The sequence below is a fragment of the Lepisosteus platostomus genome, chromosome 15 (assembly GCF_059453375.1).
Source record: "Lepisosteus platostomus isolate fLepPlt1 chromosome 15, fLepPlt1.hap1, whole genome shotgun sequence".
Classification (NCBI taxonomy): Eukaryota; Metazoa; Chordata; class Actinopteri; order Semionotiformes; family Lepisosteidae; genus Lepisosteus; species Lepisosteus platostomus.
Genome location: NC_142625.1, coordinates 21,108,492 through 21,133,551, shown reverse-complemented (window position 1 = coordinate 21,133,551; position 25,060 = coordinate 21,108,492). Strand labels below are relative to the sequence as shown.

General features: G+C 39.4%; 1 protein-coding gene and 1 long non-coding RNA gene across 6 annotated transcripts; one reads left to right on the top strand and one right to left on the bottom strand.

Annotated features, from left to right (window-relative positions):
- Nucleotides 1-1,377: 1,377 nt before the first annotated feature.
- On the bottom strand, nucleotides 1,378-16,238 carry tp53inp2b (tumor protein p53 inducible nuclear protein 2b). Of its 5 annotated transcripts, none has more exons than XM_088608302.1 (5): nucleotides 16,097-16,238; nucleotides 9,154-9,466; nucleotides 8,343-8,360; nucleotides 7,853-7,988; nucleotides 1,378-7,125 (listed from the first exon to the last, which is right to left on the bottom strand). In XM_088608302.1, exons 2-5 carry the CDS (start codon nucleotides 9,275-9,277, stop codon nucleotides 6,873-6,875), a joined length of 531 nt encoding a protein of 176 aa, XP_088464428.1. In that variant the 5' UTR covers nucleotides 9,278-9,466; nucleotides 16,097-16,238; the 3' UTR covers nucleotides 1,378-6,872. The 5 variants fall into 5 exon arrangements, with proteins under 5 accessions (XP_088464428.1, XP_088464427.1, XP_088464430.1 ...); XM_088608301.1 differs by lacking the exon at nucleotides 16,097-16,238 and adding an exon at nucleotides 15,225-15,511; XM_088608304.1 differs by lacking the exons at nucleotides 8,343-8,360; nucleotides 16,097-16,238 and adding an exon at nucleotides 15,225-15,511 and having other exon boundaries at nucleotides 7,853-7,985.
- LOC148648213 (uncharacterized) lies at nucleotides 15,555-16,268 on the top strand. Its single transcript, XR_015926807.1, has 2 exons — nucleotides 15,555-15,677; nucleotides 16,074-16,268. It is a non-coding gene; the product is annotated as an uncharacterized LOC148648213 (long non-coding RNA).
- Nucleotides 16,269-25,060: the final 8,792 nt, after the last annotated feature.

Below are 25,060 nucleotides of genomic sequence, written 5' to 3'. Positions count from 1 at the left end.
AGCTTGAAGGTTGAAATTACTTTAAAAGAATACATTCCATGAAAAACACAGTGTTCTCTTAAACCTGTTTTGCAGTTTTCTTCCAGTAGCCTTCCAGGAGTCTTATGTTCCAGTAGCTGTGTTGACCGATAACTGTACAGCATTAGAAAAAAAATAACTTTTCAGAAATGAAATCCCAATGATGTAACCAGTAAAGGACTTGGACTTCTTGGACTTAGTTGTCTTTAAACAATATGTGGGTTTAGATTGTGGATATGTTAATTGATAATAAAATCAAGTTGTCTTGATTTAGACTTACCTCTATCATCCACTGTGCTTTCATTTTTGCTTTGCTTTCTCTTCAATAAGCACGCTCTAGATTCTCCATCTGACAAACCAACAGGTGTGTAAATAGGTCTGTTAAAGTTTAACAGTTCAAAGATGACATTCTAAGACGAAATGTCACTTTTAAGTGATCTAGTTGAACTTAAATACCCTATTCTTAATTGACTTTAGGTATTGTGTATGTTTAAATTCCATGTGATAATTCTTTGACTTTTTAGTAAAAAAAAATGGCTCTTATTTTCTTCATATCATGGTAGATCTTCTCTTAATTTTAAAGCAACAAATTATGGTTTTGTGACAGCACATAACTTGTTCCTTGGTTCTTCTCAATAATATAGGTGGAAATAATCTATAGGTCAACATATGGAGCACATCTGACCGTATGTTTCACAGGTTAAGGCAGTACTGCTCAGGTTCAGTGAACTAGGGATCCTGTCCAGTATGTTTTGTAAGCCCCATGACTCAGAAATAACCATTATCTGTGGTGCTAAAGTGGCTCACGTTAACATTGAAGGATTTGAACCCTCTTCCTGAGTTTGTGTGTGACTGATGGTTTAAAGAGACTTAGAAAGCCTGCTGTAATGTTGCCCCTGTGCGATGGATTTAGGAGGTCCACAGGATAAGATTGGATGTAGCCTTGTACTGCAACTGCAAGTGATAATAGTAATAGGTAAGCCTTTATCATTTTTATTCATTCAATTGATCTATCAAACAATCAAATCTTGTGTTAGTGCTGAAAAATGCTTTTTTCTGCTCTGTTCTGCACCAACCTTAAAGACGGGGAGCTGCTTAACTTGTTGAAGTGCATACAGTACATCTTAAACCTTTACTTCCTATACCACAGCTTTGAAAATCACCCAATTTAATAGAAGTATCAGTAAGTCTTTCAGGACTTCTTCACCAAGACAATGCTTTTGGTTCTCCAGAAGCACTGAGTTGGGAAGAATTTCCTTCTGGAATATGGAAGTGGTTTGAACTTACAGTGTGGACTGTAACCAAGGAGGATGCCGGTTGTAAAAGCTGACTGCACGTGATGCAAATGAGAATACATGATTCAGGTTTCATCCTGAGTGTTTATTGATCTTTCATCTAGTACCTGCAGTTCAGAATGGGTGCTGGACCACCCATCCTTTATTTGCATAGGTCTCAGCTGGTCACAGACTGGTATCCTCGGGGGATAGAAAAGTATTCAAAACATCACAAACCATGCAGAAAAGAAAGGCACATACACCATAGAATATCAGATACATCATGTTCAGGTACAGGATACAACGGGGATTTAATTTTTCTCTTTTTCTTCTTGGTGTGTAGAGGAGAGAGAGTCTTATACCAATTAAAGTCTTATACCTTAGAAAATAAGATTTCACATTAGAGGTGCAATAGTCTTAAACCAGATGACACACTGCCAGTAAGACCCTAAACTTTGACCCCCAGGATTATAAGTGCACAACCACATCAATGACAAAATGGGAGACAAAAGCAAGTTTTTAGTGATGCCCCCTTCCTCCCTGTTTTTCACACTGTGTAATCTTTGCATCCCTTGCGCACTAATTTGTCACCCTAGGGCAGCTTGTCCACTCTCGAGTCCATCTGCTTCCTAACTGTTCTGTCCAATACAGGAGGAGTTGGGCCCTACCTGGCAAGCAATGGGTGCAAGCCGGGATTCACCCTAGACAAGACCTGTCCGTTGCAGGGCACTCGCACCAGGGCCAATTTTCCCAGAAGCCATTTAACCTGCTAGTATGTTTTTGGACCCCGGCCCCAGCTAGCTCTGCTGGTAGAGCATGAGTCTCATACTCTCAGGGTAGTGGGTTCGTGTCCCACGTCGGGCGCCAGGTCCTCCATGTTGGAGGTTGGGCACAAGGCTAACAACCCTGTCCTGTAAAAACCAAATGTTATGGTAACAGCAACAGGAAGTTGCTGCCCCCATGAGCCGGGCAAACATCCATCCATGTTTTGGGACGGTCAGAGGAAACCCATGTGAACACGGGGAGAACATACAAACTCCACACAGACAGCATCCCGGCAATTGAACCCTGGGCTCCAGCACTGCAAGGTGGAAATGCTCCTTTTCTCAGTCATCAAACATACAGTAAATGGAAAAATGAGAGCAGAAGACAGCCTTGGTAATAATCATCCTCTTTGCCCTTGGCTAGTTGAAATAGAAGACAGGCGAACCAAAGAGGCACTATGGTTTAGCAATGAGGGAAAGGGACTAGAGAGCAGAAGCTGGCCTGATGTGGTGTTAAGTACATTACCTTTCATAAGGTTTTCTGTAAAGGATATGCGTTTACCTGTAAATGCCCAATTTACTGCACCTTCTTGGAAGGATTACACCTAGTGACATAATATCTAAAAAAAGCTAATACAAAGAATCAGCCATCATATAAAGAAAAACGCTGGATGTGATCTGATCTAGTAACAGGTAGATATTACTAGTTTTTCATTTAAAAAAAAGATTCTAAATGAGGTAACAACCCTAGGAGCTTTACCTACCACTAGACTGCGGCAGATTGTATGTTAAATTTAGAGGTTTTTGCAGTTTGAAATATTCGCAAACAGATGGGAAGAAGTGGTTTCTAGAGCTTTTAAACTGTTTTATACTAGCCAGGGGTGTAATATTCTGGCTGTAGGAAGACACAATCTCAAAATTCATGAAATATGAATCTCAAAATTATGAATTGTTCATTAGAACTCTAATCGTAGATTTCATTTGGTCACTTTAAAAGCAAGCAAGATGTGGAATCTCAGTATAAAAGCATTAAGTAGACTTAGCAATTATAGACTGAAATTAATCACACTCAAACATTGTTAATATGTTTTCACCCTCATTCCCACTGAATTGCACAGAACTAAAAAAAACTGCAAAAACATTTTTTGAAAACATACAATTTATACCATGTGATTTTATATAACTACATACACTCACGGCCACTAGAGGGCAGTGTGTAAGAAATTTCTATTGGTTTTATTGCAGCTGAATAACTATGTAATGTTATAAACTTGTTTTTCTAACTCTGCTACTGTTGTGAAGCTGTAGGCTTAATGCCATAGGCTGAGCTGGATTAATTTGGTTTCTTTCTGACAAAGCAGTCAAGTGGTGAGTTAATGTAAAAGTACTGAAAAATGTTAACAGCCCTGTCTTAAAACCTCCTAACAAAAACAACACACTCACAGAAGAAAAAACAAAGTACAGTGAACATCACGGATATAATTTTCTAGCATCTCAAGAACTTTTCAGTTTTTCTTCGACATCACAGTCCTCTCACACACAGATTTTACTGTTCAGAAAAAATAACAGCAAACAGCACACTGCTAAAACTTGACTCAAAAAGAATGTGAAACATTATGCAAACTTACATCCATGTTTTATATAATTTACAGACAAGTATATCTTTATATACTTCAGCACCATAGTTATTTTTTAAAATATATGTATATCTTTAGGTGGAGGACATTATTACATTTGAATCTATTTCTAAAGAAAAAGGCAATGAAACAGTCACATTCTGACTCATGAGACTTCACATGCTTCAGTGATGGAAACACTTCAAGGAATCATATATGTGAACGCAATAGAGCTCTCTTTTTCACAAATACTGATCGCTAAAGTGAAATCGGATTTTTTGTCTTTACACTGCATTTAGCGTTTTACCTGATTGAAGTGCATTTCTTCTTCTCTGTGCTTGAAGAAGAAAGTTTTAACATACACATATGTATGTTGACGTTAACACAAGCCAGGATGAGAAAGGAGAGTGGTCTTTGTACTCTGTACTCTGTAGTGTTACTCACACTGTCATGTCGTGTGCTGTCATGACATCAGCTGTATTAGGCAATGCTGTAAATTGTAACTGGTGGAACTCATGAACTAGAAAAGAAAGGCTTTCATACTGTACATAATGCAGCGTCTGACAGCTGTTCCTGAAACTGAGTGTCTGGACATTTCAAACAGGAGAGGCTTCATGCAACAATCTTAATAAAGATAAAGGTAGTCTGTCTTATCATCTGTCCATTACTTTGCTCATCTTGAAACCGTTGTACAATAAATGGCAGAAGAAATATATCATCTATAATCTGACCTCCTGTGATCTTAAAGGATCCTTGGTTGGACTAATTTTTGTCCAATAAATGTCTTCAGTTGCTCATTGAATGCAACACCTACTAAGACCTGCACATGATAAGATGGTGGCAGCTAACAAGCTTGTATGCAGCAAAACCTAAAAGTCTTTCAAGCTTAAAATGATTCATAGGCAGGGTTTCAGTTGAATATTTACTTTTTCCGCAGCATGAGACAAGTCTCATTCCATATACAGTATATTTACCTTGTTTTGGTAGTACTTCAGAGTAGTGGTTGTAAATGACTTTTTAAAAAGTTTTAAAACTGGAATTTGTTAATAAAACATTAGTAGAGAGCTGTACTTATGATAACAACCTGCCCCTGCTGTAGATTTGTTGCATGTTAGTAACAATAACTCCTTACAGATTCTACATTTATTTTTGGCATCCCTTAAACTAAAGTGTGATGTTTTAATTTTTGTATTGCATAATGATACCATTGCTTCACTTCATAGATGGATTTCCTTGCTTTTCCTTAGTAAGCAATCCTTAGTTCATCCACTAAGCTGAATGAAGTCCAGTGAAGTGTTTCATGCTATAATTGTTTGCTTGTATAAATAGTTTCCTTTGGCTACAAATTGGGAAATTTGTAGACACAAAGAACTGTGGCTATACATGGAACACGTTAACCAAGCCAATCATATACTGTACCTTTATATCATATATAAAGAAATGGCTGGTTTGGATTCTCAGATTAATTAGCTACTCTAAAGTTAATGAGCGATGTAGGCCAAATCTTTTTGGGGTTTTAAAGTTAAAGAAACTGCTATTTACAGTAAACGGTTTGCTGTGTCTTTTTTCCTTTCTGCTCCATTTCCCTTCCTCTTCCTCTCTCTTCACTGACATCCTGTTAATCTGTTACTCTTTCTCTTACCACATCACCTACATGCTAAAACCTCGAAGTATTAAAAAATCTCCACACCACTCATTTAACTTCCACCTGACCTGTTTCTCTACCCTTTAGTTGCTGCGGGACAGAAAGCCAATCCTGCAATTGAAACCTGAGTTGCTGCTGTTTTCCACCTCATGGGAATTGGCAGATATTTTTTAATATGTTAACACTTGGCATCACAGTTCCTGTCGTTCAGCCTTTCTAGCGGGGACACCACCTGCTTTAACAGCGTCAGACATTCCGCTGATGCCTCATGACAACTCTTATATCAGACTGGACTTTTAATATGAAAACACACTCCAGTCAGATTGAAGAGGGAGACATCCAGCTGCACTGTACTGTATGAAAGCCCTTTATAGAAAAGAGGTAGACCTTTGAAATAGACTTAACCTTTCCCCAAAAGTCTCTCTTGGTGTTCAGTCCAGGTTTCGACCCCTATGTACTCTTGGGTAAGAATGTAAAATGGTAACTAGAATGAGCATTACTCAGCTCCTGGGTTGTTAGCTGGGACAGTACAAGATAAAGGGACGTGGTTCTCATCTGTGGTCTCTACAGTGAGTGGCAGCCACAGGGAAGAGTGGAGGTTTATATTTCTGGCCCTGGAGGTTAGCCTCAGCCTCCAGCAACAACTCTTACAAGAAACAGCAGGACCACGGGAAACCTTAATTAATGTTTTTTATAGTGCAGTAATTCCTCATTATATGAACAACCCCTATATGAGTGTTTGTTCATACTGTTTTTTTTTTAATTAACGAACAGATCTTCACTCTTAGGAGCTGGGCTCTCGTACAGCACTGCTGAGATTCTTTTCTCTCATCTTCTTGGATGCTGAATTTAATCCGTTTTTTTTTTTAAGTTGAGGATTTCTTTATAATAAAGGCTTGTGTGTGTTAAGTGCGTATAGTACAGGATAGTACCTAATGTTTATGCATGTGCTAACGACTAATGTTAACGATGTAACTACTGTACTGCACTTGTAAATGAGCAGGAGTGTTATTGTTTTTCTACCTAGTGTTTATCGAGCGATAACTTTATGCACGTTACTTGAATTAATTAGAAATGTTATCATTTTCATACTTAGGTGCCATTCAGTGCTGTATTAAGGTAAAGTCTGCGTGTTTCATGGAACATTTGTGCGCTCTGGAACCAATTGGAGATTATAACGCAGGAAGTCATTTAATTTCCCTTATACAACCTTTTAACTTAGGAGGACCAAACAAAGCACATATATTGAGGGATTACTATAAATGGTTGTAACAGCACCTTATTAAAACCGATTTTAGTCCAGATTTTAAAGTCCACAGTTTCCAGGGGCCACATCTAAACGAGACTGTCCTGCGCCAGGTTGCCCACCACTAATCCAGGGAGAGAGAGAAAGTGAGAGCTGGTGGGCACGAAAGGTTAAGTTTCTCATATTAGCAATGCAAATGTAGACATCTTTGCAGAGCTAGTAGTGGTACGTGGTTTTATTTCGAAGGTTAAAATGACCTGTGCTGACTACACTGTAGGGCGGGGGGGGATGGTGGTGATGGCGCTGGCCTCAGTAGTTGAAGCGGCGCTGGCAGGGCTGGTGCAGGAAGCCCCCGCGGGCTGGCCCGCTGTGCCGCGGGAGGTCGCGGAGGCGGTTCTGGCGCTGCAGGCGATGGCGGCCCAGCTGGCGCCGCTCCGAACGGGCCTTGGCCCTCTGCACCCGGCTCACCTGGGCCACCTTGGCCAAGGCCGCTGCCTGGGAGGCGGAGCCGCGAGGCGGGCGGCCAGAGAGAGCCCGCCCTGCTGAGACGGCGGGGTCCACCCTGGGGAGGGAAGGGGGGTTACACAGCCAGGGATTACCAAGTCATTCAAATCTGCTGGCAAAGTGAGGCTTCGAAATTGTCCTGCTTACACCAGTAGATGGTGGGTTTAGGACTAATAAAGTAACAGGAAAGTAAATAGTACAATATAGTAAAGCTGCACAGTTGTATTATTATCTTCATACAACCACAATAAATTTAAATTAAACTTTAAAATACTGCCCAAAACAGCTTTAAAATTGTGTTTTTTTTTGCCATCTACTAAATACATAAATAACTACAAACAAAAGGGAGGCACTCATAACAGCTGATGTTATCTCACCCAAATGGTTCTTGAAACAAACCAAGGTATCAGCTTCAACAACATGGCTGGTCTCATTAAACTGCAGAAAATATCGCCAGAACAGGAGTAACTGGTGCTCTGCCAGGGTTTACTGCATTGAACTACAGAGTCAAAGGTGTCTTCCCATCTGAACAGATGGCTTTTTGACAGAATACATGTGAAAGAGTGCTCAGGATTAAGAGGGTTGAGCTGACATGTTGTAGTACTATCAAAAGGTCTGGACCACCACGTTCTCGGGAGAAGTTTGCAGCAATTTGAAGGGCACAGGGTTTCAAAACTAGCGGAATATTTCTGCATGTTAAAGCCTTCAAAGCGTGACTGAGCTCAACCCTTTTGAAATGACAGAATGCCTTTGAGAGACTGTAGACAGGTATTTGAGCCACTCACCTCTGACTGGTTTCCTGTAGCACGAGGCTCCCCGTCTCCTCGGCTACAGACTGGTTGCCGGTGGAGACGTAGACAGACATGCTAGGGTGCTCAATGAGAAGATCCTCCATGGGGCTGGCCTCAGGAGTGCTGCCTTCTGCAGTGAAACAGGGGGGAGGGGTGACAAACCAGCTCTCATCCATACAGCAGCGCTCAAAGCCACTGCTACAGTCACTCTGGCACCCAGGGGACAGAGGGGTGGAGCCTCGGGGGCAAGGAAAAGGGCTGGTAAATAGTACTGCGTCCACTGACCAACGGGGGGTGGCAGGGGATGAATGTTCAAGAGCTTTGGCCCTGCCTAGGCCTGTCCTGCAGTAACCATGGGGGGAAGGTGAGGGGGTACCAGTCCTTGAAACCCCTCTCATCTCCACCCCCACCCAGTGGCTCTCAAGACTGGAATGTTCCAGCGGTGGTGTCTTAGCCCCGCCCTGTCCCAACTCCTCCCAATCACCTTCCTTTAAGCGTGCAGCTACGGCAGCGACCAGCAAGGCAGCAGCATCCACACACATGTGGGTGCCGTTCCAGCGTTTAGTAGCATAACCGCAGGAGAGCCAATGCAGGTAGGGAGTGCATGCATTATGAGGGGCGCACACATTCAGTAGAGGAGTGTGAAGGTGGTTCAAAAAGTGGGAGAGAAAAAACAAAAATAGGAGTTATTAGTTGCTGTCGCTCCTGACCCTATGTTGGAGGAAGGCCAATTTAAAACCTTGCCTTGCTCAATAAAACCAGCGGGGCTGTTGGTTTAAATTCTGACAGGCTTTGTGGCTGTTGGTGACTTTGATGTCCAGGTTACATGCAAAGTAATTTTAGATCTTGTGATAAAGCCAAAAAATGAGTTAAGCATTAGAAACAAGGACAAAAGCATGGCCTCAGTTTGATTCTTGACACTGGGAATCACACTTCCAAACTTCTGATGTCTTCAACAAAGTGATATCCTTTACATTGCATTCTATCCCTCCAGTTCTAAATAACTTGGAGGTTGTATGTGGATTTTCATATTTTGCATTGCTTTTGAAGGGGCCTATACAGTGGAAGTAAAAATAAAATATAGGAAGCAAAAGGGCTTCCCCCACCCTCACAATAGATCACTTTCTCTCTTCCCCCACTCAGAACTCCTGGCCTAAATTTTTAAATTACTTAAATTACTTGGTTTGACTGATTTAGCCTTGATTATAATATAAATGTTAGACAACCTATGAACCTTTGACCAGGACAGACCCCTTCCTCTGGAATGGCTGTAAGAGCCTGGCAATGAGACTCACCAGGCAGGCTGACCAGGAGCCAGTCATCCTCGTCGGCCTCCGAGATGCAGGGTTTGGGTCCACTGCACTCCTTGTACACCTCCTCCACCTCTCCGAAGAACAGGCTGGTGAGTCGCTGGAACATGGCTCGGCTGGAACCGGGACTGCGGGAAGGAGAGGAGGAGGTCCTCCGCGTAGCTGCCTTTTGAAATGGGAGAACTGGAAGCTCTGTGCTCTGTGCTGGCTGTTCTTGATCCCGAAGGCAGAAATCTCAGTCCAGGCAAGGAAGCGTGTAGTGCAAATGTGAGGTCTCACGTGGTGTTAGGGCAAAGGCCTGTTTTCACAGAGTTGGAGAGAGAGGGACAGAGAGGATAAATCATGGATACCTTCTATTTATGAATTCAACACATTTGCCAGCTTCCACTTCTTATCTATTTTAATGCACCACAGGCTACACACTATATGTTACGGTTCAGGTTCATGAATCACTAAACCTTTGTGTTGCACATTTTCAATGCGTTTGCCATGTAAAAGGCTTTGGAGCAATTTGGTGCGCCTATAGGTGAAACTGAGTAGTTTCACACAGCTGTGCACTGTACCATGTTGTCCCATCCATGCAGGCCAAGAATGGACCCAAGTGGGAGAGAAACTGACCAATGAAGAGTCAACTGGTCATTCTCTCATTGTCCTCACCATAGTCCTATCTGTAGGTAAACCGAATATCATTAAATCATGATACATAGATTTCATGATTAAGTTGTTGTAAGACGCTATCTAGTTTTCTAAGCACCCTGTATATAAATGTGTGAGTTTGAAAATCAAATTCTGCTTGTAACTCAGATTCTTTAAGTTGGATTTATTTTGTTAGTGGGACCAATGAGGAATTGTTCTCTAAAGAAGGGAAACTCAAAAACAATATTATAATGCACGTGTGTGAATACGTATTATTAAGCACTTCATATGTGCTGTTGCCCAAAGTGTCCCTCTGAAAGTTTGGTATATACTGTGCATGCTGATCCTGAAAAGGCTGTGAAAGTCAGGCCAACTGAACTGTAAAAAATTAAGCCTGTATAGTCTAGCAGCTAGTTTCTTTCAAATGGAATCTTGTGACTGTTACAAAAAGTGTCCTTTTATGGCACATTCTCACAGCTAATTAGATTTTGATAGTCATTAGTCCTACTCAGCAGCTATGGATATGAAGGAATTCTTTTACAAAATCAAATGGAATAACTTTTGAACCGCACATAATGTATTCTGTCATGTCTCATATCTTATCTTTGAGTCTGTTACAAATTGTGTTCAGTAGCTGCTGAGAAAGTTCTGAACCTTGTTTCCGATTTTTTTGCTGTCAATGAACTGAAACAAAACTCATACTAGGAGTCAAGTTTTATCTCTTGCCATCCTCCGTTCCACCTTGTGACTCCACGGTTCTCGAATTCAGAAAAGGGTGGTGGCATGAGGAGCCATTTAAGAAATTCAAAGTAAGATTCCAGGATCCTCATTGCCAAGCTTGTGAATTCACGCTTTTTTACGCCTACATTGAACAGCTTTGACAGCATAAGACACAAGACATGCATTAATAATGAGTTTAATGTTCTTTGAACCTGGTGACTGCCGATTTTTTTTCCCCATCTAATAAATATGACACACATATGCTCAGATTTTGGAGGATTAAATTCAAGAAACTAAGTTTATTATTTCTTGTAATGGTTATTTTATAGGAAACACCAAATACTTTTAAACACCAAATACTTTTAAACAATAAATGTGCTAAATGCTATTTTTTAGGAAAACAAAATCTGATGGGTGATCACAAGAAGATTTCATTTCCATAGAAAGAGACAGTCCCAGCTACATCAACAAGCACAATCATGCTAGATTTCCTTCTCCTCTTTCTTTCTCTCACGGTGCTCTAATCACAATCCTGTTTTTCCAAATGTTTCATTGACGATGCTGAAGGATAATCACTGAGTTAGAGATGCGATAGAGATAGGTCTTCAGTGGTCATCAAGATGACAGTCTCAAAGATAGCTTAACTGATCAACTCCTAAGTAGAAAAAGGGATAACTGTGATGGTAAACTGTTAACAGTTGCTGGAGACCTCTTGTCTGGGATGCCATGAATCAGACGTAATCATCGTTGCTATAGGACAGGACTCTTGGTTTATTTTACAGTTTTTTTACACTAGGAGACAACTTTCTTGATTATAATAAAAGACACTCCCGTCTCAGGAAACAGAAAATAGACAGCTTCTTAGTGTCTACATTAAACTGGCTTCATCTGATGGTACACATATTAAATCACTTAAAATAATGCGCTTGTGCAGAGATGGAAGTGGGAAGTAACAGTTTTCCTTCCTGGTAGGTTACACACACCAGTAACCCCAAACAGAGTACTGGTATCACAGGAGTGCTAGCAAGCACAGTAAAACAAAACACTGAGTACTGAGTCCAGCAGGAAAGCTTCTCTGAGTGCTCCCATAAATAGCAGCAAGGTAGACTTAAGAGACAGTAGGAGATAATGGGGGAATCCAATCTTTGAATCAGCAAAAAAAATCAACTTTTATCAATCAATAATCAATCAATGTGCTCTAATGGAAACAGATCCAAGTGACAGTGGCATGTAGACCTGAGCTGAGGACATTTCCATCTGCCATTTGCTTAGGAAGCAAGTGGGAATTGCATTTTCCTGCATGCGATGTGCTATATTGTTTAATCTGGTTATTAATTAAATCCAGACGGGCACTGCCATCTGTTTGAAGCAGACAGAGACCAAGCTCTCCTCTCCTGTCATTGTTTCAAGGAATCCATTACAACTAAACAGCTTCGCCTTTGAGGTCTGCGCACATTGTAGTGCCATGATTTCCCATATAAATTGTACCCTTCTTGCACAATAAAAAGCTGTAAAGAACAGGGAAACTGCCAAACAAAAACGTTTGGAATTAAAATGACTTTAGTGTTCTTAAAAAAAATCTATTAGTAGATTTGTCCTTGGTCAATGGTCTTTGCCATGGCTATTGTTTACTAGTAGAAAAGGTGAAAATGTTCTTTTTCTACACCTCTACACATTTGCCACATAGAGATGTTTGTTCCATTGCTGAAAGCTTAGCGCACCAATTTCATGCTGCGCATTTCAAAGCATAATGATTCCTAATGATTTGCATTTATATTACTTTGCATGTCTTTCTTAGATCAGAATGGGTAAATGAGTGATATTGTTTTATCAGCCAAGGTAGCTAAAAGGGGGGATCTCCAAGAAGAAATACCCTGGGAAAATGGCATTTCATTTTCATTCACGTTGATTAATAATAATAGTATGAAATCAATTTTAATCATTATCCCCGAGGAAATATCATAAGATCACTGTGCCCTTATTTACAAAGAGCACAGCATATGATGCCTTTTTCCATCTGCAGCTGGGTCTCAGGTAATTAATAGGAATTTCTTAATCTTGTGACCACATTCATTCTGCTTTAGCTTCTATCTGCACGCTGTCACCAAGAGAAGGAGGTGGGGGTATTCCACTGGTTCAGAGGGCTTTTAGAAACCATCTCAGCTTTGTCAGACAAGCGTACTTCACAAATGGGTGTGGAAACAACAACTACTGTTTCTAAATTGTACAGTCATTGAGACATTGGTTGAACCCTGGTGCCTTCACCTCACCTGACAAGGAGTGAGCCACATTTGCTAATTATTGCCGGAATGACACTGGATTTTAGCTATTGAAAATAATTGACAGAAGGCATCATTTGTGATTAATTAACTAGACATTCTCCCATACCCTTGTGATCTACCTGGAACCAGTGTTTTCTGAGATAATCTATCTATGAGAACAGGAGATATGTCTTCACTCAAAGAGTTATGAAAGTCTGGAAAAAGCTACCCAATCATGATATCAAAGCTGATTCCCTGGAGAACTTAAAGGAATGGCAGGCGAAGATTTTTGGGTCTACTAGAAGCTACTAAAAGGCTAATTGTGACAATTAGAGAAGGATAGGTTGAGTGGCAGCATTTTTAAAATCAGTAAATTAATGAATCAGTCCTTTGATTGTGCTATATACCATAACTTAAGGGAGCAGGGATCACACGAGTTTATTAAAAAGGTGTAACTGTTTTGGTATTTTGCTAAGGGAGCAACCTACCAATTAGAGATCCATTGCTTGCTTTTAACAGTATTGCATCAGAAGATTTTTTAACAATACAGGAAGGGTGGAGTAGCTATTAACATAAGCTTAATGCTTCCCAGTTCTAATGGAACCAAAGAAAGGTCTTCTGAGTCACGTAGGGTGGGAGCATTCTGAAAAGTTAAGTGGGAGAAAAATCCAGAATTTTACTGTAAATTCTCCCACATCTTACCTATGAAAGTTCATTCCATATTTACATTATGTCAGTTCATGAGAAGAATACTGGAGGATGATAGATTATAAATTAGGACTATAACAAGTCAGCAGTATAGAAATACTAAATAATTGAAGAACATAACACCAGCTTCATTAAAGATTAAAATACTTCAAGTAAAAAAAAAATCAAAATAAAATTTAAATTAGTTGTATTCTGGCCAACTAGAAGGACAAAAAACTTTGATCACACAGCACATCTTTCGAGTAAAACTACTACTCTGTAGTAGAGTAGTAGAATTAGTCTGCAGCCAGATGTTGTTGGATCTCGAAATCGAAGCAAAGCTGTACACTGAGATTCACAGTGAACATATCCATGATGCTAAGAGATACTCTGGGACAGCTAGCGGGAGATAAGCATCAGGCTTTAGGCTTATGACATTCAAAGCAGTTATTTCCCTACGCCTAAATCAACATCCTGACGGATGGGCATGACATACTACGTATCCCAGCATGCAAGGCTACTAAAGGCCACTCTTGTTGCCCAAGAAGGCGGAGCTCTGTTTGAAGTGGAAAGAGCCGTACAAACAAAACAAGCCTGCACGCACGGTAATGAGCTGACGTCACCTCATCTATGCGTTTAGAACCAAGGACAGCCGAGGGGTTGGGGGGAGAAATGAGACAGAAAAAACCAAACTGTACGTTTCAAACATTTCAGCCATGCAGTCGGTGAATAAAACTGCACACATCCCCCGGGAAATAAGAGGCTTCAATTCGAGCATTTTTCGTTTTTGTGTGCTTCAGTTGTTAACTCCCGTATTTAGCTACAGAATTACAGACGAAAGAACGGCTTGTTCCAAGGGCGCACTAGCGACAGCCGGTAACAGTGTTTACCTCTATAAACAAAAGGCCGTTAAGAAACAACAAAGGCTTTGCTTTCGCTTAAAAGACGGAGGTGTCTGTAAAATAATACATGTATCGCAGAAAAAAAACACGCTGTGCATTATCGTGCATCGGTTGTATATCCCACCGCATTAAAAACTGGTTTTACATAAAGGTCAGGGAAATGGCAGGATGAAGACAACGGCGGCGATTGAGGGGGGAGTATCAATAACCCCAAGTGTACGATCTGAAGAAAATACAGTTCATAGAAAAGGGAAACCTTGGAGCGATCCTGCAGAGCAAACAACCGATTGAAAAACGGGAGAAAGCGTTAAGATCTCCTTTCTTCCGTTTCTAAAATGTGTCAAAACACCGCCAAACAAATCTGCCTAAGCCGTATGATGTGAAAGAACAGGGTTGATCGATTCTTGATTTTTCGAAATTCTCAGGTGAAGCGGTACATGCAAAAACAGGTTCACCTCTTAAAAAAACTGCATTACGTCTACAGAGGAATTACCAGTCTAATCTTTCTAATATTGAATTAGAAAGACCCTGTGACATGTAAGCCGAAATATATAGGGATCGTGTAGAAGGTATTGAATTAAAAAAAAAGATCTTTACTACACAGTGATATTGAAGTGATAAAATACACACATTTAAAAGGTTATGTAACGACTCGGATGATGATTCGCCGTTTATTAATGTCCAAAATCACACTTCGGTTTCACTGCAGTTGTATTTTTGACGTTTCTGCTCTCGACAATGCAAACATGATGTCTTTGGAATAGAATAAATAAGGACACCGTCCAAACCTCTTTATATTTCACAATACACTACCAGGTGTAAAAGAGTAGATACAAATCCCACATCTTACCTGCCTTTGTCGTATTATTTCAGTTATAAACGTAACGTTCAAAATACTTTATAAAAACAACAATCGTCAAGTACAGCTTTAGGAAGCTTTGAAATGAGGTAGTTCTTAAAACATTAAAAAAATAAAAAGGCTTTTCTTCTCAGAAGAAGTGGTGCATTCAAACTGCATTGATGCTGTTCTTAACAAATCTGCAGTTTTACCCTTGGTTTTTCCTGCAGATTTTTTTTCTGTTATTGCTGCGCCCAGCTGATCCTTGGATCAGAATTTAGAACATACCAACAGCTGATTGTGATGTCACAATACCTAAATCCCGCCCAATCCCCGCCTACTTCGTATTTAACGACCAATCGGAAAGTTACACAAGCTATAAGGCGCGGCCTCGGTGAAGGGCGGAGAAAGAGAACTGTCAACCGTTCACTACATGGAGCGATTTCATGTTACGTCACCAGGCTAGTAAGACGCTGAATACGGAACTATAAACACAAGATTGTGTACACTATACTGATTTTTGAACCCTTTCCTAACTTTACATATTAATTTCACTAGAATAGTAACAGACGTTATAATAACGTATTATCAGTATTTCAAAATAAAAACACGCAAATATGAATCGCATTACCGTGAGTAAAATCGAGTTATCTGTATATATTTTTATGTTTTGATAGTACGGTCATGAATAACACGATACGACTTTTCTCATCTGCGCTGCTTCACTCATGAATAGGCAGCCATGAACTAAAGGAAAGTGGGGGCTAATTTGCATAACCCATTGATTACATTCTGTACGTATTTTTAGCGTTCATTTGTTTCCGTTGTTCCCTAGCAAGTTTATATCTTCTTTTAATCTAGTCTGATGAAATATTTCCACTCACACCCTCTTCACGGAATGCATTCCAGCACCAGTTTCTTCCTGTCAGCCAGCCGAGTCCGATCAAGACGGACATGTACCGTATCCTTCACCTCGTTATCCATCACCGTATCCATCATCTCCAGCGCTTATTGTGACTTAGTCACTAACGTAATAAAACAGCCGTTTTTTATTATCTCCCCAGTGTACGTGAGATCATTTCTAATAATGATTTAGATTCTGGTATACTTATCAAGCCAATGAAGCTTACTGATGAAACCCTAGTAGCAGGAATAGCAAACATTGTAGAAGCTGCAAAGGAAATTTGAAAAGATTGTGATAATTAAGGTTGCGCAAACACCGGCAGATGACATTTAATGCAGACGTGTAGAATAGTGCATGCAGATAGAATTAGAGAGAAAAACTTGGAAATGCTATGCTTGAAAAAATGACCAATAAAAAATTCACTATTTGTCAACACTATTAACGTTGTCTTCGTGTTTGGACAATGTGGAAAAACAATTAGAAGAGCAAGTGAATAAATAGGATAAATAGTTACATCTTTAAATTTGAGTTAGAAGGTGATATATTGCAATTGTACAATACTCTAGTAAAGATCTCATTTAGAATACAATCTGTGTACAATTTTGTTCATTATGTTTGAAAAAAAAAAGAAGATATTGCTGTTCTGGAATCAGTCCAGAAAAGATCGACCAGATGCATTCTGATAATGAGGGAATACCCAACACTTCAGAGTTTTGGTCTTAAACAGAGAATAGGATCTAATTCAGGCATTATTCAAAATCCTCAGAAGGAACGACCGACAGAGTAATCCCAACTGCGCAACAATGAAACCCGAAGCAAGCCACACAAGTGGAAACTATGTGGAAGTGCTTTTACCACAGAGACCAGGAGGTAGTTTACACAGATGGTGGGAGACTAGAGGCTCTACAGCCACGTCGTTGGAGATGAAGCCCTGGTTTATTTCAAGAAACGTCCAGACAAGATCATCGGATCAATTGGCTCCCAGGAGCCCACAGGCTAGCTGTGCTGAACATCTTCTGTCATTTGTAACCTTTATTATGTTCCTATATAGGTGTTTAGGTGTTTATATCTGACTATATATATACAGCCAATTAATAGATCCAGCTCTGAGATCCATTGCCTCCCTTAACTATTGTACGCTTTGGTCAGTAAGTGCCATTCTAAGGCTAGTAGAAAGAAATAATGAAAAAGTATGTGCTCCAGGCACAGTCTAAAGGAGAAAGGCTTTGTTGCCTGACCTAGTTTCTTGCAATCTGGCCATTACAGTGAGGTCGAAGCCATATGTAGTTTACATACATAATCAAATATCCAGATTTAGCATAACAGGATGAAGAGCTTTCAATCACATCCTATTTATAAATAGATCTAATTTAAGATACTTGATTGGAGCATCATTCTACCCTAATCCCTACATAATGTGATTTATTGTAGTTTACAAAACTCCAGAAAATTTTAGATTTTTAAGCATCTGCTCTTTCTCTTCCCAGACAATAAAATACCTTGTTTGGGAAATACATTATGTTTCTATAGTGCCATTGTAAAATGTAATATACATGTTTGTTCTTAATCGAAGACTTGCGATGGCTTGCTGTTTTGTCCAAAATAAAATGGTGGTGACAGGGAAATCAGTACATTGATCAGTGCAACAAGATCAAGATGGAGGATCACAGGAGAGTACTGTGTCTTTAACTTCCCTATGCAAATTCAGTACTTCCATCTTCCTGTTCTGTCTCTCTCCCTATCTCCCTATCAGTCACTAACACTGAGTAGCTTTATTTTAAAGGCTGGTTAAGAAAAGTAGCCAATCAGAAGATGAATGCAGCATTTAACCAGCCAATCACCTCTGGAGTTTTGAACAGCACTCTATCTGAGTACAAGCTGAACCCAGAAAGGAATTCTGGTTGTCATTTGTCTTTTTAAGCCTAATAAAGAAGGAGCCTGCAGCCAATAATCAGATACATACACAAGCACAAATACTTGCTTGCAAATACCAGCTTTCCAGCATGCTGTAGTAGTGTCAAGGTCAAACAATTATCAGTGTTTTTCAGACTCAGATTATAGAAGGTAATTTATTTTTTAGGCAAATCATTCATATTATTTAAATTGTTTGGTTTTAATGTACAGTGATTTAAACACTACACATCATCATCATTAACACCTTGAACACAGAAAGGTAAGTCTACTCTATCAGAAACCCGAGACCCTTGCGATTTCTTGGAGGAATAATCCCTCATGTGAGCTTCTGCTAGTTAGACTCGGGCCCTGACCTTGAACATAGATTTCTATAACATGGGATTTGGAGTTGAGTAGTAATAGGATACAGGAAGGATAAGAAGTGGAACAATTTACTGAAGTGCATTTTATCTGCAGTAGACCCAACAGATTCAGACAGTTTTGCTATTGTTACAACTTCACATTCACAAGGAAGGAGATATTTGAACATTGTCACTCTTTAATTCCAGATTCAGGAATGTTGACATATGACACCACCAAATAAGCATTTAAGACCTTGAGGGCTTTAATAACTTCCCATGAGCGTGAAATGTTCTGGTAGAGCTAATATTGCATGGGCCAGTTTTACATGCAAATGTTCAGCAAGAAATGAGAGAAGTGTTGAGGAGATAGGATTACTGAAGCATGGATCACAGTTTGAAATCTTTGTACCTGGCAGAGGATATGTTTATTGTTTTCCCATGTCCTGCTATAAACACTAAATATAGTTGTAACATTAACCATCATTGTTTAAGAAACACACAATATTCAGGTACAGTAACTTGCATTACCTAATACAATGGCATTGCTAGCAGGAGGCCATAACAATATACAGTATTAAGTTACATAACACAGTATTTTAATCATTTTATAAAAGAACAAGCCAGAGGAAAACATATTGATTCCAGTAACTGACACCTATAAATAACACTGAAAATAAAATGTTATTTTACTGTAGTACAGACAGGACATGAAGAGTTAAATTCTTAAAAACTAAAAAAATGCTATTAAGATGATTTGTGCACCGTTCTTTAAATGTGTATTTAATAAATTCAGTGTCTGCATTATTTTCCCTTTAAATGTATTGCAAAAGGACACAGGAATTACTATAAATTCTAATGAGACTATCTGTGTATTTCCATTCCCAGGGGTTGTTTTCTGTTTGTCTAACGCAAGGTTATAAAGATGGCCTTTCAACTTGAATAAAAGAAGACCGCACTGGGGTGAGCTGTTTTAATTATGAGGTGCTAAGTGAGATGGGATGCTAAGTGTACAAAAAGATCATACCCATCTTCCCTTTGCAAGCTCTTTGATCTCCTGCAGAATTAAATTTCATTTATTTCCTAGACAAATTCAGCATGTTACTGCTTTTTGTCTCTGAGATTGATGGTGAATAGCTTTAAGTTTCTGTTTTAATGATGTGCTCTGTCAGTCTCTACATCTGAACTTGTCTTTGTGCAGAACAAGAAACCAAAACATGTAGACACATATGAGCAAGCAGCACACAATTCGCGGATCAAAAGGCACCTAAGGATATGCATTCTATAACTGCTGTGCATTTTAGAAATTCTTTTTGTCTTTGAGTGACACATAGCTACACACGTAAAGCAGATAAGACCTATTGCAGTAGAAAGGTCAGGCAAAATAATGTAGACAATAAATGGGAAAATCATGGTCAAACAATATTTTGCAACAAGGTGTGCCGATGTCATTGCATTGGGTTTTTAAAACATTTTGTAACTGAAACACTGCAATACACATTTATTCTATGCAAAGTAATTAAGAGTATAATTGTTAGTTCTAGGTTCTAATTTTCGCATTTTATAATTCTTAGTCATAAGGAGACTCAAATAGATAATATACACCAAATCCAGAAAGAAAACTGTCTAAACCACTACAATGTTGTGAAGGTTGAATAATTTCTGATGAACACAACATTTATGATTATTCACCACAGCTCAGTTTGATTTGAATAGAACTAACGTGACACTTATCTTCAGCTGAGTTTAAAGATATAACCGGTTTCCTGACTATAGTGCAGTAGCCTAACATTTAAAATGCTCAAGACAGCATCATGTAACAAGCTTTCAGCTGTCACGCCAGACTGCTAGCGCCGCTTCTTTGCATGAGTAAAAGTGCATAACCAGGTCTCTGTGGTTGCTGGCCCTTGGACTGGGAGAGTGGGGGAAACAAAGCAAAGACAGCCTGTAACGCAGAATAAAAACAGCACAGGGCCCCTGTGGGAAATATTCTGAAGCTTTATGGGTGTGTTATTTTTAATCCTAGCTGGATTAGGATAGCTCATCTGATGCAAGACTCCCACTCTTTCTCTCAGTCCCATAAGATTGCCATCAATAAAAAGAACTTTTATTAACCCCGGCCTTGCACCTGCCCCCAGCCTGAGCTCTGCGGTGACCCTGCAGACTGTGGCACATTCAGAGGTTCATGTCAACCCATAGAATATGGTGTGATGGAACTGTGAGGTCATAGAGTCCCAAATTACATAACTCTTGCCTTCCCTTCAAATATAACTGAGTATTCAATATCCATGAGTCTCTCAGCTCGCCTTTCACTAGGCAGGTTCAACAGGGGCACATCTTAATTTGGCTGCCAGGGAATCTATACTGTATATGTATAAGATACACTCCAAGGGATACTGCTTCAGAGCTAATGCTACATACTGTAAGTGTTTCTTTTTAGTGTCACTTCCTGCTTTGTAAGTGTTATCAGGTTCCTTGCAAATGAGAAAGATGTCACTAGATTGACATTGATTTTGTGTGCACTGGCTGCTTTCAGTTAGTTTTGGTGGCGTATAACTGGGGACGATGATACTGCTACTGTGCCAAAACATGGTTAAAGATGAAGTTTTATTTTAAAAGCTAAAGTGAATTATTTACTCCGGGGCAGTTTCTTCTAATAAAACAGGTATCCACTTGCTGCCTTTAGTAATTGTTACTGGGTAGCAACTTAGTTTGTGTGGTATATCCATCACTTCTTCAGTCTTCAGATTAAGTCCAACAAAAACAGAGGTGTCCAGTTCTGGTTGTAAAGAGAGGGCATTTCTGCAGATTACTAGCTTGACTATTAGTTTCCCAGCTTCTCTGCACTCTCCAGGTGCTGCTGCTTTAAAAGGACTTGATAACGTGCTGACACTGAAGCCCTTGTGGACCAGAACTAGACACCTCTGATTGAAGGTTTAGGACCGTGTTGGACTAAAACAGTATTAAGTGCTTTTTTTTCCACATCTGTGAAATGGAATGAAATCTTGAATTTTGCTTTGATTGGAGTAAAGGGCTTTGAAAATCATCTTATATATGTAAATTAAACCACTTGTTTCTTCTTTCAGGTGTATGCTGTTCTTCTACTGGGTGATGTAATGATTCTATCGTATTGCATCATGCATAGTGCAGACCAGAGCCTTGTATTCATTATAATTAGTCGCTTTTAAAACACCCTGTCAGATCTGGCATTCTGGTCTGAAATGATTAGAGTGTAGGTTCAGTTTACCTGTCTTCAATTGCCTCCTTATGATAACTGATTCCAAAAAATCTCCCCACATGAGCAATCATACTCTACACAGGCCTTGAGCACAGCCAGAAAACTCACATTTCTGTCAAGATCCACAGAAAGATGATTCTTTCTGCTTACATTGTTTTAGTTAAGCGTTTTGAACAATGGCTGTCCTTGTTCACAGAACAAGCCACTACAGCGTAGTACATCTAGTCCATTTGAAGGCAATATATTTTACTATGTATTTCTGGATTTTTTGTTTGTATTTGATCAGACAAGCAATACAAAAGTAGATACAAAAGAGAATACAAAAGAAAGACATCAGTAGTATTGCACCTTTTAAAACATCTTCTTGCTTATTCATGTTTTCCATTTAGATTTGTATCTCCCTACAGTGTATAGTACTGAATTTAGTTTTGGACATATTTTCTTCAGTAACTGCTCTTTAATGGATAAATAAGTTCATGCGGGAACATTAGACAGTACCAAACGAACCACATAGGAAACCATAATGATGCAAATGGCTGCCTACCTTTTCTTTTCTTTGAATGGTGTACTGGAAAATTTAATGAACAAGAACATGACTCCATTTTCTGCCTTGTGAGTTTCAATGAAAAAAATCGTTTTCCATAACTTATGCACAACCTGCAACAGGTTTTTAAGCATAAAAAAACATTCGAAGCAAACAATGTATCTACTTTGTAGGTTTCAGTGCATTACATTTTAAAGAAGAAATGTTAAATTTTATTTTTCCTCAACTTGGTCAGTGATGAAGCGCCACCCCGCGTCTTAGCACTTATTTTTGTTAGTCACTTAACCACCTGAAGCCAACAGAGGGCGCCCTTTTATTGTTCAATCTCGTTTTCCAGTGCGCTCTTCTGAAATACGTGAAGAATTTAGCAAGTCCTCCTTTTCTTCAACACATGTGTGTTCAATAAACTTTGTTTGAAATAAATTTAGTTTGATAAATATCCATTAGGACTTGCCAGGATAGGAACCGGCTCCCCCGCGAACCTGAACAGGAAGAAACGGTTAGAAACAGGATGGAAATATCCATGAGGATCATCTTGTTTCAGATACAATGTGTCCAAGATCAGCAACCGCATGACCGTGTTATTAGTACTATTTGAAATGATACCCTTTAACACAAAATACAACTTAGTTTCAAGATAAACACGAGAAAATTTAAAGGTAGATGTATTCTTCAAAATGTGGGGTTGTCTGTAACCTTTTTGTTCTACATTTGTGACCAGGATTCTGAAAAAAGGTTGGAAAGTTACATATGTTGTGGTTCACTTAGTTTGTTCATATCAAGAACCTCTTTTCAATATAATCAATAATAATAATTGCTTACACTTATATAGCGCTTTTCTGGACACTCCACTCAAAGCGCTTTACAGGTAATGGGGACTCCCCTCCACCACCACCAGTGTGCAGAATCCACCTGGATGATGCGACAGCAGCCATAGTGGGCCAGAACACTCCCCACACATCAGCTATCAGTGGGGAGGAGAGCAGAGTAATGAAGCCAATTCATAGATGGGGATTATTTATCATGATTGATAAGTGCCAATGGGAAATTTGGCCAGGACTCCGGGGTTACACCCCTACTCTTTTCGAGAGATGCCCTGGGATTTTTAATGACCACAGAGAGTCAGGACCTCGGTTTTACGTCTCATCCGAAGGACGGCGCCTGTTTACAGTATAGTGTCAATACCTAGTGCTGCTATCATTACCTAGGACACAAGCATCTCAACTGAATGGCATTGACAGATCCGAAAAGCAAGTAACCAGGTCAGCCAAATTATTTGGTGGTGGCTGATATAAACAATAACACAATTCATAGGTCCAGTGGGCCAGTCTGTTGTTGATTCCTGATTGAAGCAGAAAGTGCCCTTAATATTTGGGGATGTGCTAAAGGATTGATGGATTATGCTGCTGCCATAGTTACGACAGGAGAAGCACAGGACCCAGAATCTGGTCAACAAAGCACTGTCCAGTGTATGAACAGAAACAAAATTCTGAAGTCATGACTCAATACTCCATTGTGCTACCACCGCTGAAACAAGGTTGTTCTATAACAGAGATTTCAGCAAAGCTTTCAAGATTTGTTCTACATACTGCTAGACCATTTCCCAAATGAGGCACAAAACTATGATTCAGTAGAAAACACAACCTCCTTTGCCAGTATACTAGAAACTATCAGGACGATGTGAAAACTATAGTCATGCAGTCCAGTGGCGTATAGTTGTAACATTAACACTATAGTTGTGATATTATAATTATAATAATAAAAATAACTTTATTTTATATAGCACCTTTAAAGGTGGATTCTCACAGTGCTTTACAGTAAGTATAAGTGTTTTCCTTCTTCTTAACAGGGAACAGTGGCATCATACGCTGTTAATTGCTGTATGTATATACCAAAATTGGTGAACCTTTGTGTCTTTGTGGACATGCATCACGTTTGCATGTGTAAACTTGCAAGCTCACATTTTGTGACAAGCATTTGCTCTCACACTGTCCATCATGTCATATCTAGGAAGTAATGAGGAGCTTTAAAAAAGTCCCAGCTATAGGACAGCTATACTCAAACAAGTTAATGGGATAACAGCTGTGTTGCATAATGTTTAATTTACCATCTAAATGTATCTCCTCCCTCCAAACACACACACACATACAATCATTTGTACCTTGACTTGTAGTTTCAGAGACGAGCTTATCAGACATACACACAATGATGTTATCATGACGTCTCAGGGACTCTTTTATAAAAATGACTGGAATGATGCTATTTTGACTCAGGTCTGCAATCAATAAATAACTCTGTGTAGGCCATTTGTTCAGAAAAGCTAAAGTAAGGCAGAGGATGGAGCTGATATATTTGAGAGACATTTACATTAGAGAACTTGTGAAATACTGTACTACCTACCTTTTTGGGAGTGTGTTTCAAACGTTCAGTACTTAATTGCCTCTTTCTCACCTGATTTGCTATCTTGTGAAGAATTCAAAGGTTGTAGGCAACTCTTGAATGCTGGTGGTGTGAAGTCCCTTGTTAAGGTGACCATTAGGTGCAATACAGCTGCTGATTCAATCAGAAGCCATCTGGCATTCTTAGAATAGTCCAGAGCTTTGGTATTATTTATTTACTTAGTTGATGTCCTTATCCAGGGTGACCTACAATGTGTACTAAGTTTATATTAAGAGCAGAAACAAGCAAGACGATGGATAAGAAAAACCCACAAATATAAACAAAATAACTAAATTAAATTAGTAAAATGACAATTAGTGTAGCAGGAAGGTGGAAATGAAACACAAGTTCAAAGCATGCAAAGACAAAAAATAACAGTACTAAAATAATGTACAATTTAGATACAAAGCAAAAATGTGAATCCCTTTTTGATTTGTGTTCCATGTTTCACAGAGAATAAACACAAACAAA